The 14,148-nt window shown below is 38.1% G+C and overlaps 1 protein-coding gene across 1 annotated transcript; it reads right to left on the minus strand.

The window, feature by feature from the left end:
* Positions 1-285: 285 nt before the first annotated feature.
* On the minus strand, positions 286-13,538 carry LOC117305171. Its single transcript, XM_033789971.1, has 3 exons — positions 13,030-13,538; positions 9,342-9,879; positions 286-1,361 (listed from the first exon to the last, which is right to left on the minus strand). Exons 1-3 carry the CDS (start codon positions 13,264-13,266, stop codon positions 979-981), a joined length of 1,158 nt encoding a protein of 385 aa, XP_033645862.1. The 5' UTR covers positions 13,267-13,538; the 3' UTR covers positions 286-978.
* Between the last annotated feature and the right edge of the window lie 610 nt (positions 13,539-14,148).

Below are 14,148 nucleotides of genomic sequence, written 5' to 3' on the forward strand. Positions count from 1 at the left end.
GGACACTATTGGTAATTACTCAAAATAATTGTTAGCATAAAATCTTAATTGGTAACGAGTATTGGGAGAGGTTGATAGTATAAGACATTAGAAGAAACAGCTCCCTCTGAAGTAAAGGTAGTTTTCGAGAACGAAGTAATTTTTACCACGAATTTGATTTTGCGACCTCAAAATTAGATTTTGAGGTCTCGAAATCAAGCATCTGAAAGCACAAAACTTCGTGCTGTGACAAGGGTGTATTTTTCTTCGACGACCAATATTGTGTTCAAATTTCACAGGTTTATTATGTTGTGCGTGTGTTGAGATACACCAAGTGAGAAGACAGGTCTTTGACAATTACCAATGGTGTCCAGTGTCCTTAAGTAAGTATGGTGAACACAGTTCCCTATTCGTTATTCGACAGTAATTCTAGACATAGATGTGGTAGGCATGCCCACCCTGCTTGCACTATCACTTGACATTTTTAAAAGCGTAAAATCACAGTAATAGCAAAGGCGTTTTTTACAATACAAGAAAACACATACAATAATAATGTTAAGTAATACTTCCATTAAGTAAAATTGCACCCTGTTTATTCCAATATTTCACCATTTCACTCCTTCACAAAATACAATACAGAAACTGATCGTTAGTCTTTGGTTGACGTGCGCTGTGTAAGTGATGTGGATCTGAGTAATAGACAATAACATAAATACCGCCCTCTGTTGCTTATATCCGCGGTTCTGTTCGCCATAAAAAAAACGCATTCAGTGAACGATTTAGTAATGAGGCATCATAAGTTGGGATGGGTAGGCTATACACTTGATTACAACATATTCTGGTTTTCCATAAAATAAATAAGAAAAAACAGACAATAGAGGGCAGTATTATAAAAACACGCATCGTCTGTACGTAGGCGAACTACCTTCTGATGGATACTTCTAAAACCCAGTCTGTCTTTATCCTTGCGGATCTTTATAAAGACAGGGGACCAGTCTACTAAATGACAGTTTCGACCCCTAAAAATGGCGGGTTTTCAAATTGATCCGATGATGCCGCATCACATGACTTTCTTGCTGTGTTTTCGATTCCGTTTTCGTCGAGTTGAGATAACGCGGTTCCGGTGACTCGATTCTTTTGAAGCTCGTCCACCACGATGCCTTCCTGACACTCATTAGAATCGATTCCCGTGGTCGTACTCGATTCTGCCGTTGCTTTGATTCTGGTGACTATGATACCGACTAGTGGTCTCCGTCCTTGTTGGTGTCGAGTTGTAAAGTTTCGGTTTTCATTAGTCGAGTAGTCGGCTTGCATAATATTTGAAGTGCTTGAGCTGTTTACAGGTTTGATGCAACACGATAGCATTGTACAGTGGCAAGGGCCTGATTAGCAAAGGAAGAAATAGTGAAACAAAAATGATTGAAAATTTCAATAAAGACAGTGTTTATACTCAGAGTTGTCTTTGGTCACCATGGGAAATTTACTCTCAAAGAATAAACCATGAATGAATGAATGAAAGGATGAAAGACCAGCCGTCGATTTCATCAAACTCGCCCTATGGAGCAATCTTAAGTCTTAAAGGCAGTGGACACTATTGGTGATTACTCAAAATAATTATTAGCATAAAACCTTTCTTGGTGACGAGTAATGGGGAGAGGTTGATGGTATAAAACATTGTTAGAAACAGCTGCCTCTGAAGTGACGTAAATTTTCGAGAAAGAAGTAATTTTAAATTTATATAATTTTTGAAGCATGACGTCAATATCTGAGACACATCCTAAACATTGATATGATTTGCGTGTATAGTTGCGATTTGGGGCAGACATCGCGAACAACATTAATGGAAACTATACGCATCTTTGGTGTATACCGAGCAGAATTTGTGGCCACCCTACTTTTGTCCAATACGACGTTACTTCAGAGGGAGCCGTTTCTCACAATGAGTTATACTATCAACAGCTCTCCATTGCTTGTTATCAAGTAATTTGATATGTGGCCTTTCAAGCCATTGGACACAGAAGGTAATTGTGAAAGACTTCTCTTTAAATGGCTTACTTTTTGTGAAAACATTAAAACAATGGATTTATTTAAACCATTCGGAAACAAGGGTGGGTTTTCACGTTATTTTCTGACCGATTGAGCCTAAATTTTCACAGGTTTGTTATTTTATATATAAGTTGTGATACACGAACTGTGGGCCTTTGGACAATACTGCTTACCGAAAGTGTCCAATGGCTTTAACCAAACGAACCCGATCCTAAATTTTTGACATAAGAAGCCAATATCTAATAAGCATGCACGATTTCTCAGTCTGGGAAAGTCCCCGCGCACGAAATCCCGATCTTTTTTATGATAATGCACTAGCACGATAATGATATGAATCGCGCATTGCCAGTATACGTCTGCACTTCAAGTGAAAGGCGGTGGACACTAAAATTCATGACTCAAAATAATTTTTGAACCTTACTTGGTACCTAAAAATGGAGAGGTTTATGGTATAAAACATTGTGAGAAACGGCTACCTCTGAAGTAACGTAGTTTTCGAGAAAGAAGTAATTTTCCACGAATTTGATTTCGACCTCAGATTTAGAATTTGAGGTCTCGAAATCAAGCCTTTGAAAGCACACAACTTCGTGTGACAAGGGTGTTTTTTCTTTCCTTATTATCTCGCAACTTCAACGACCGACTCATGAGCTCAAATTTTTACAGGTTTGTTATTTTATGTATATGTTGAGATACACCAAGTGAGTAGACTGGTCTTTGACAATTACCAACGGTGTCTAGTGGCTTTGAGTAAATTTTCCGATGCGCCCTTGCGCAAAATACGGTTTTTAATTCATAGTGTAAAATATGGCTATTCTGGAACATAATTATATTGTAACTGTAATTTATAAAATAAACTTGTTATGGTTAGGAGCATTCAAGTGTTTACAATAAACATTGACATTGAATCACATTGAATCACATACTTCAGCGGGGATGATCCGGTGTATGGGTAAAAACCAAAAATTAATATTCTTTATCCCCAATGCAAATTTAACATATATTATATCGCTGCCAAAACATAGGATTCGAACTGCCTCTAGCTACCGGGCAATCTCGGTGGTCTATTTGGTAAGACACTGCTCTAGAATTTCAAGGGTCGTGGGTTCGAATCCCACTCGAGTAAATATGCCTGTGATATTTTTTCCACAGGACTTGGGAAAGTACTGAGTATACAGTGCTAACACACATCGGTGTATGGGTAAAAAACAAAAAAATATAATAAAGTAAAATGTATCCCCCCCCCCCCGCAACGCCCGCCCCTTTGTAGACACGCTGCAGCATCTGGTAAACAAAAAGTGCATTAATTATAATAAAAAGTAGTCCCGTCTGTATTTCTCGCTGTGGGTTTTTCCCGAACGCACGAAACGACTACTCGTTAACATAATCCCCGGCTAAGTTTCGAGACAATGTTTATGACAATTCGACTGTATGTGCAGAATCATGCTGACCTGGGCCCACTTTCATAAAGTCTGTAAGCATAAAAACATTCGCTAAGGACATAACACTTGTGGTTACAGCCATCATTGTTGCAACAGGTACCTCACTCATTTTATGCTAAGCAAACCAATTTGCTAAACAAAACCTTCTGCTTAATTACAGCTTTACGAAATTTTGCCCTGATGGGCGCAATTTATTGCTTAAATTTTTCATGCTTTAGCAGAAAAAAAGCAAGATACCAGTCACAAGTATGAGACATGGTATTTTTGGAGGTAAGCATAATATGGTTGTGCTTAGCTACTCTTTGTGCTAAAAAGCAGCTCTATTAAATTGGGTCTTTGGCTGATTCACAAAAAAAGATAACTTACAATCACTACTTCCTTAGTTAGTTAGGTGAGTCACTCATCCTAACTCGAGATAAGACTAGTCTTAACCCTTTGTGAAATCCACCCGAGAATTATAAACTGTAATGTTTCGGCACACCTGTTTAGACACCCTTATGATCCAACATCCCTAGACTGTACTTTTTTAACCCTGCTAAAAACCCTTTAACCCCTAACCCGAAGCAAATAAATCACAGGTTTTTTTCCGGAACACAGGTTTGTCAAAACCTAGGGGTGTCGGAATATAGAGCAGTTACTGGATAGACACTTTCGATTGCTGTAGTCAAGAATTGCCATCCTCCAAAAATTCCCTTTTTTTTTTAAAGGGAAGGTACACTATTGGTAATTGTCAAAGACCAGTGTTCTCACTTGGTGTATATCAACATATGCATAAAATAACAAGCCTGTGGAAATTTGAACTCAATTGGTCGTCGAAGTTGCGAGAACATGATGAGAGAAAAACACCCTTGTTTGACGAAATTGTGTGCTTTCAGATAGGAATAACAGATTTATGGCTTTTATTATTTTAGTGAGAAATTACCTCTTTCTCAAAATATATGCTACTTCAGAGGGAGCCGGTTCTCACAGTGCTTTATACTATCAACAGCTCTCCAATGCTCGTTACCAAGTCAGATTATAAGTTAATATTTGTTTTGAGTAATTACTTAACGTGTGCCTTCCCTTTAAGGATTTTCTTTATTTAATCGATTTAGAAGAACAAGTTTACCCATAGAAAAGCAATACGACAGTGGCAATTTTTATGTGCATAAACAAAAAATGCTCACGGGATAAACATCAATGTTGCCGCCATTGTAGAGGCGCAGTCCTCTCCGATGTTGATGTTAATATGTTTCAAATCATAGTGTCATTGTTTAATAAATCAATAGTATCTATAACATTCCGGATCTTTAAACAAAATGTCAGGACAAAACAAAATTGTTTTTTTTTTAAAGGGCTACATTCATTCCTTGTCCCTGTTTTCAATAAATAACTAACACAAGCCTGTTAAAAATGTCTGCAATTTTGTTGCCAGAATTTTTAGTGAACGGCGCAAACGGTGTTTATTTATAAGTCGCATAGTATACCTCACGGGTTTATTTCAATTGCATCCAAAACAAATGCTATGAGCTTTGAGTTGGGATTTTCGAAAAAATTCTTCCAGACTTTGTTTAAATCGGAAGAAAAGTGTGTTCACTCGAGTATTGTACTGTATAATGATCAAAATCAGAGCTTTCAAAAATAAAATAAAAATCATTATTCGGTCATTTTCAACCAAGCACTTCTCCTGTACTGTATATTATGATTTCGGCCAAAACTCACAGAGCTCGCTAACCACACAATTAGACTCAAACGGGAAAAAAAACAATTGTTGCTTGCTATAAACGGTCAAAGCACTGCACTACACGTAACAATTTTGACTGGTTCATGCACATTATTGTTTAGCTCACCATAATTTCGGTAAGGAGGTATAATGAATGACAAACTACCTGGGTTGCATGTTGCTTGCTACTATAATAAACTGTTATCCGTCAAAACGCTCCATTATATAATGTAAGATTTTGACTTGGTTTCGTGTTAACTTTTACTACGCTAACCGTGTTTACACTACGAAGGTAATGAAAATTATATCTGGGGCAGGGACAGACCCCCCCCCCCCAGATGGTAAACAAGCAGAAAATAGTCCAGTACAGCAAACAAAAAAACATCCAAAGTTATGTTTTATATTCCACTTGCCCCACCCCCAGTTTCGTCACTGCAATGCATCAGACAACGTCAACATGCTGTCTTATCGACCCCCCCCCACCCCATCCCGAATGAAAAAGAAATTAACGAATTCTTGGCAATCACTTGCACCTTCTGATTGTCACTTCCATCTTATCAGAAAGCTAATTGTTTATTTTAACCTTTAATTTCACAGTCTGGTTTCCTTTTAACAGATTAGTGTATGACGTCACTTCTGCTCGGTATCAGTATCTCAAGATATCTTATGACAAATTGCTCATTTGTGCAAACTTTCATTTTTACGTCAACTATTGTTAAAGACACTGGACACTATTGGTAATTGAAAAAGACCAGTCTTCTCACTTGGTGTATCTCAACATATGCATAAAATAACCAACCTGTGAAAATTTCAGCTCAATTAGTCGTCCAAGTTGCGAGATAACTATGAAAGAAAAGAACACCCTTGTCACACGAAGTTGTGTGCTTTCAGATGCTTGATTTCGAGACCTCAAATTCTAAATCTGAGGTCTCGAAATCAAATTTGTGGAAAACTACTTCTTTCTCAAAAACTACTTCACTACAGTGGGAGCCGTTTCTCACAATGTTTCATACCATCATCCTCTCCCCATTACTCGTTACCAAGTTAGGTTTTATGCTAATGAGTAATTATTTTGAGTAATTACCAATAGTGTCTACTGCCTTTAAACATACCTGAGCGTAGCGCATTGCGAATGGTGATTTTCTGTATTTTGTTTGTTTTTCTGTACTTCTTTGTTCATAGATACTTAGTTATTTAGTTGCTATTTCGCACTGTTTTATCAAGTACTTTGGTTATTTTCTGGAGAAACTTACAACAAACATATTTGCGTTGATCAGATGATATAACTGTGATTCTAAGGCCGAATCCGAACTGGCATCTACAGCTACGGCTACGGCTGTTGCTAAGGAGTTGCTAATGACGTCCTATACCTCAACGCATGGTGACGCGGAAATCTAGCCGTAGCCGTAGCTGTAGCCGCTAATTCGGACACGGCCTACCACTATTAAAAATACGTAGGTGTACGAACTCCGTAAAGTGAAATGTCGCCGTTATATTACGGACTTTCCGTAAATGCAAATATTAATTATGCTAATTAGCGTAATTACGATCAACCAAATTTGCCCAAACACCTACACAATATAAAGTACATGTGAGTACTCAATATTGTTACAACCGTGTACACCTGTACAGACTGACTTTAAAAAGAGGCTTTATATTTTACGGAATGAAACAACTTTTCCGGTAACTTTCCGGTAAATTTAGTTTTTCACTGTACCGACTCCGTAAATTGACGGATTTTTTTAACAGTGATGTACACTCTAAAAACTAAAGAGTTGAACCCAGTATTTGCATGAGTTCGGTGAGTGACTTACACTTTTCGAAAGTGATGGATCCAGCCGCGTTTTTGTTGTTAAATCTAACATTTTAAATTTTTGATTCAACGCAAAAAAGGGTTAATTCAACAATTTAAGTGTTATTTCAACATTTTTCAAAAATATTCCTTGGAATTGTTGGATCAGCTTTTTAAACGTTAAACTGGCACATATGTTGACCGGATACTTTAAAATGCTGTATTTAACACATAAAATATCGATATCGTTTTAACTAGTAATAAAGAATTCCACAGTGTAGCTATACCACAATTTCACTTTCAGTATCCTCAGCCCCAAAATGTTACTTGAGACAAACAAAATGGCGAGCAATCCCTTTATAAGGCAAACAGGTATCGTTAGTCGCCCACAGGATGGGCACGGATCCGTTATCAGATCATGCAAGCGGTTTTTTTTTCTGTGCATTTGTTTTTTTTCCGGTCGGCGATGGTTTTTCCCTTTTTATTTTGGATTGGTTCATTTCCGTTTTCATTTTTTATTTGTATATCATTATCGGATTGGATAGGCCTACCAGGAAATATGATTGATGTTTTCAATCGACTTTCTCGTTTTTTTGTTTGTTGGGGGGGGGGGGGGTTAACGTTGTTTCCCCCCTTGTTTTTGAAACGTCTCTTTGTTTTTATGTATAGTTGTTCGCAAAGTAAAAGGAAACACGCAATGTCGAGGCCTGAATCATGCGCTGTATAACACTATGGAGGAATAAATTTATTCCTCCATGATAACACACAGTTTCAAACGCTTTTCATTGACCGACTCGCCGATCCAAGGCCCTTTAAATAGCTTCCTGGTCACGGTCCAATGTGTCTGTTAATGTTATGACTGAGCTGTGGTCATGGTTCAATGAGCCCAAAGAAATAGGAGTTTCCCAGTGCTTTTTATAAACTACAAAATGAAAACCCCCTTTCGAACCCCGTCGAGTCTATTGTGCTCATTAAAAAGGTTGCTTACATCATCCCGGAGAGGGCAAAATCACAGCAAAGTAAATAATATTTCCAAAGTCGCTCGCTCGTGAATAAACGATGTATATTCTGAGTGGTGTTTTGATATTGTGGATGAAGTATGCTGACAAAAAAGTCTTACTTTGAGATCCAGATCTTAGGAGAACGATAAACCGATGGAATTTCCACCTTTTGATAACCCCTTAAAGGCAGTGGACACTATTGGTAGTTACTTAAAATAATTATTAGCATGAAACCTTACTTGGTAACGAGTAATCGGAGAGGTTGATAGTATAAAACATTGTGAGAATTAAAACGGCTCCCTCTGAAGTAACGTAGTTTTCGAGAAAGAATGACCAATTGAGCACAGTTTCCAATAGTGTCCAATAAGTACGTATACCAATAGTTTCCAATGTCTTTAATGTATATCTGTATATATTGGTTTTTTTTTATGTTTTGCAAATATTACCAAATCCATTTAAAGACAGTGGACACTATTGGTAATTGTCAAAGACCAATCATTTCACTTGCGGTATCTCCACATTATGCATAAAATAACAAACCTGTGCAAATTTGAGCTCACCGGTCGTCGGGAGTTGCGAGATAATAAGGAAAGAAAAAACACCTTGTCACACGAAGATGTGTGCTTTCAATGCTTGATTTCGAGACCTCAAATTCTAAATCTGAGGTCTCGAAAACAAATTTTGGAAAATTACTTTGTTCTCGAAAACTACATTACTTCGGAGGAAGCCGTTTCTCACAATGTTTTATACTATCAACCTCTCCCCATTACTCGTAATCAAGAAGGGATTTTATGGTAATAATTATTTTGAGTAATTACCAATAGTGTCCACTGCCTTTAAAGAGCCAATAAAGGATGATCTCAATATTTCAATTCTTACCCTTTTTTGGCCAAATAGACATCGTAGATACCGGTCGATCATCATTTTACTCTCAAAGTTTGCATTTTGTAATGAATAACTCGGGTCAAAAATGCACCCGGCCGCGCGGCTTTTTCAGCTGAGAGTCAAAAACGTCTTATCTATTATAATGACCTCTTGACGCCAGTGACGACATTCCCCTAATGGAGTTTGAACACAGTTCTCCAGCTTTGGCAAACTGAGGGCGCTATTTTCCACACCAAATAACCGCCACTGACGTCATTATTCCTTTGTCGCGCAGGTTTGTTTGACCCCGCGTTTTTCAGAAATTTTGCTTGCCTAGAAGCCTTCTGTAGAAAAAAACATTTTTACCATGTTTAACGTGAGGTAAGAGACTCGTTATATTTTTTTAAATGTTTTCTATGGACTCCAGCTATTAGAAAACTGTAATATATATATATTTGAGATCATCGTTTATTGGCTGTTTAAGCTTTAGTGTGAATGTTTTTGTGTATGATTATTACCTCTGTCCTCAAGAGCAGTTTCATAGTTCCACCACTGCTTGACTCGTAACGCAACGTGGATAGAAACAACCACCAGAAGAATGAGTAACGCAATCCCGGCAGCTCCTATCGCAAATAATGACGTCACGTACGCTGGTGACCATTCCTCACTCTCAGCGTCCACAACCCTCGATGAAGAGCCCTGTCTTCGCTGGTTCACACGCCCGAATGTTTTAAGATGACCCGACGGATGTTCTGTGATGGTGATCCGATCCGTTGAAAGAACCATCTCAGAGTTCAATGATGTCATCACATCCGTAGATTCTTCGACAAAAAGTTCATGTTTAATGACTACGTCTCTCTGGCAAGATCGGGTGACTCTGTTAAAATAGAAGCCGTCCCCACAGAGGGGCGTGCACTTTGTGTCTTGGGTGGGGGTGCAAGGGGCGGTGACTTGTTCCTCGTACGCACACTCAGTGCATGGTCGACACCGATTGCACTTTGATTGTCTTTTGTCTTCAATTTCTGGTCGGAAGAAATCCCGTTTGCAATGACGACACTGTGGAACAAGACAAACATCTGTTATGATATCTTTCGTCCTCTGAGATACAGTTATTACTGCTGGAGGCATGGGTTTAAAGCCATTGGACACTTTCGGAACATAAAAAAAAGTTCACAGATTTACAAATAACTTACAGGGTTTACAGAAGGTAATGGTGAAAGACTTCTATTGAAATATTGTTCAATGAAATGCTTTACCTTTTGAGAAAACATTCAAACAATTCTCAATTCTCGATATCGAGGATTACAGATTTATTTTAAACACATGTCATGACACGGCGAAACGTGCGGAAACAAGGGTAGGATTTCCCGTTATTTTCTCCCGACTCCGATAACCGATTGAGCCTATTAAAATGTTCACAGGTTTGTTATTTTTATATATAAGTTGTGATACACGAAGTGTGGGCCTTTGGACAATACTGTTTACCGAAGGTGTCGAATGGCTTTAATTCAAGACCAATCTAAAACATGTCCTTTCTATCCTTAAAGGAGTTTGAACACTGTTTGTGGATCAGACTATGAATGAAGATGTATGCAATATATAATTGACCTGTAGAACTTAGAAGTTGCAGTTTCATAGTCGTCAAGTTCTTGAGGAAAAGTGCAAATCACAGAGCGATGTTGTTAGGAGAGTCGCGTAAATTAATACATTCACCTGGTAAAATACGCTGTACGCTAAAATAAGATTCTCCTGAAACAAACATTATTTTCGTGACATTTTTAAACTCATTTCTCAAACAAAAAAACAAAAAAATACAGCATCTTAGCAAGTATTTATTGTAAGCTTTCTACCATCATAATCTTTAAACCGTGTAAATGTTAAACCGTGTAAATGTTAATCTGTGGACATTGTGTTTTGGGTCGGACAAAAAGTACCAAAACCCTTTTAAAAAAGCCATTATACACTTTCGGTAAACAGTATTGTAAAAGTCCCACACTTCGTGTATCACAACTTATATATAAAACAACAAACCTGTGCAAATTTAGGCTCAATCGGTCATCGGAGTCGTGAGAAAATAACGGGAAAACCCACTCTTGTTTCCGCGCGTTTAGCCGTGTCATGACATGTGTTTAAAATAAATCCGTAATTCTCGCTATCGAGAATTGATATTGTTTTAATGTTTTCTCAAAAAGTAAAGCATTTCATGGAACAATATTTCAAGAAAAGTCTTTTACCATTACCTTCTGTAAACCCTGTAAATTATTTGTAAATCTGTGAACTTTTTTTTTCTTCACGAAAGTGTATAATGGCTTTAAGGGATGGTATAAGTTTGGTAGTCACTCTAGAAGTTAATGGCAACACAAACGTACTTGCTTTAGAGGCCTACAATAGCTTTCGATATCGTATACATTTTTATTAAGAAACTTTCACGGAGTAATGAGGTTATATTTACAAAATGTATAATCAGTTTCTATGACCCGAAACTTCAGGCTGAGAAACATTGATACAATATCAAAGTCTTATATAGGGCACGTATCTACCAAACAAGATACTCAAGGCGCTGAGTATAAATACAAACTTTCAGAAAGATAGGTTATTGCAGTGATGAATTCTGAGACCCAATAATGTAGCACCCCAAAAGGGTTTACAAGGTGCTACGGCGCATTTTTTAGCAACCACAGCCATGAACACCGGGGCGAACCCCTTCTCTTTTCGATAAGTGCATTGGGTTCTTTTACATGTGTTACACAAACCATGGGACCAATGGCTTTACGTCCCATACGAAGGACGAAGCAATGAGGGAATAATGGTTGTTGATGGAAAATTTTGAGCAAATCAAGCCCTCAGTCCCCTTTAAAGGATTTGGGTACCTTTTCAAAATGTCCGTAGATTTACATTAAACTTACAGGGTTTAAAGATAATGATAGTGGAAAGCTTCCCTCAAATTTTACTTACTGAGGTGCTGCAGTTTTTGAGAAATGAGTAAAACAATGTCATGAAAATACATTTGTAAATGATTAAAATAATTTTTGTCTCATGAGACGAAAATTATTTTCATGACATTGTTTTACTCATTTCCCCAAAACTACAACACCTCAGCACGTAATATTTTCAGGGAAGCTTTCTACTATCATTATCTTCAAACTGTGTAAGTTTAGTGTAAATCTGTGGACATTGTGTTTTTTGTCCTACAAAAGTTACATAGACCTTTTAACCAAAGAGTCTATAACGCCCATGAATATTCACAACTATCGGTTCTTTTTACCACCGGCTAGTCTCTCTCCCCCTCTCTCAAAAAAGTAGTTCCAAAGTACTAAACTATGGGTCTAATGTTTGTGTAGATTGTTTGATAAATATTAAGCATATTATACTCTAAAAAAACCCAGAAGATTTGATAACAAGCAACCCAAGTGAAATTAGCGTTCCACATAAACATATTGAAGTCTTTTTCGCCCAACTCATACCCGGTGAACTTGCCAGTCACTCTAACAAATTCGTTGAACAGAACTACGCGATACTTCATATCGGAGACGATTTTGTTTTTCCCCCAGGGTTCAGACATTTCTCATTAAAGGCCTGTACACGTTTGGTAAGTGTCAAATCAAAGACCAGTGTTCTCACTTGGTGTATCCCATCATCAGCATAAAATAACAGACCTGTGAAAATTTGAGCTCAATTGGTCATCGAAGATGGGAGATAATAATGAAAGAAAAAACACCTTGTCACACGAAGTTGTGTGCTTTCAGGTGATTGATTTCGAGACCTGCAATATTCTAAGTCTGAGGTCTCGAAATCAAATTTGCAGAAAATTACTTCTTTCTCAAAAACTATACACTTCAGAGGGAGCCGTTTCTCACAAGGTTTTATACTATCAACCTCTTCCCATTACTCGTTACCAAGTAAGGTTTTATGCTAATAATTATTTTGAGTAATTATCAATAGTGTCCACTGCCTTCAAGTGCTTGACAATGGCCGTTACCAGCTTGGCATGGTTTTTAGTATCCCATTGTGTGAATTTGCCGAGAAAGATCATTAAAAAAAAAAAAAAAAAAAAAAAAAAAACACAAACAAATCCCCCTCCCCAACAAACAACATAAACAAAACCCAACAGTTTTCACAGGGTGCTCGATCAATCAACGGTGCAAGGGTGAACAAGAAAAATGCCCCTCTGCAAAGTCGCTTTAAAAATACACAATAAAGACTCACTATTTTTAGCACACGCCCGCTGACATTGAGTTCCAACCTGACGCCAGAAACATCTGACGTCTCCTCCCCGGTGACCCGTGGTTCCTTATTCGGTCCTGCTGCAGTAGTAGTATTATACAGCTTCCCAGCCTGTGCCACACGTTGTAAACCCACCATCAGAACAACATAGAGTAGCGAGCGTGTACACCCGAATAGGGAACCAGCCCTATGTATTGCTACATTTGTTGATTTGCTCATGATTCAATGCATGTTTAGTTCGCACATGCGATTGCAGTACAAACTCATGTACAGCACTCTCGATGTTTCTACACACTAATGCAACCTACTCCTCCTAGTTTACGGGTTCTCTACGACTATGAAGGGGCTCAATTTTAAGACCCGGTCAGCGCTTCTGTCAACGGTATGCTTCCCTGCGACGCAATGGTCCTCTGAATATGGTCCCCTGGCCCTCCGTCCCGTACGTACCGCACAATGAATCCACTCACACATCAGACGTTTCTTATTTTTTGCAAGTACCTGGGTTTTTCCATTCTAACAAAAAAATGCATTATAATAACCTTCCGCGGTTGCATGAACTTGGGGATTCCCCTATTCCGTAATGTCCCATAAATAACTTCAGTGTGTTATACTTCCTTAATATCTTTCGAGGCAAACAGTAACGCCCAGATGTGTGGTGTTGTAATAACAATGAATTGAAAGTAGTAATTTGTCGAGCTTGTTTTCATAACATGATCCAATTTTGTTGATATCGCAGTTTTCTTTGTGCCGGGACGGCATACGCATTCTTTAATATTAATACCAGGGTATTCCCAACGACGTGCAATCGCGGTACAGTACATTATTTTGCAACGTGTAGTTGGTGCTCCTGCTATGATGATACGGTGAGAGCATGAAACCAACTACTCGTCACAAACAATATTGTGACTAATGCGTATTGCAACCTTGTGTGTGAAACATTACAGTTGTGCACATTATTTCCTTAAAGCCATTGGACCCTTTCGGTAAACAGTATTGTCCAAGGCCCACACTTCGTGTATCACAACTTCTATATCAAATAACAAACCTGTGAAAATTTGGGCTTAATCGGTCATCGGAGTCGGGAGAAAATAACGGGAAAAC

The sequence above is a fragment of the Asterias rubens genome, chromosome 22 (genome assembly GCF_902459465.1).
Source record: "Asterias rubens chromosome 22, eAstRub1.3, whole genome shotgun sequence".
In the NCBI taxonomy this organism is placed as follows: Eukaryota; Metazoa; Echinodermata; class Asteroidea; order Forcipulatida; family Asteriidae; genus Asterias; species Asterias rubens.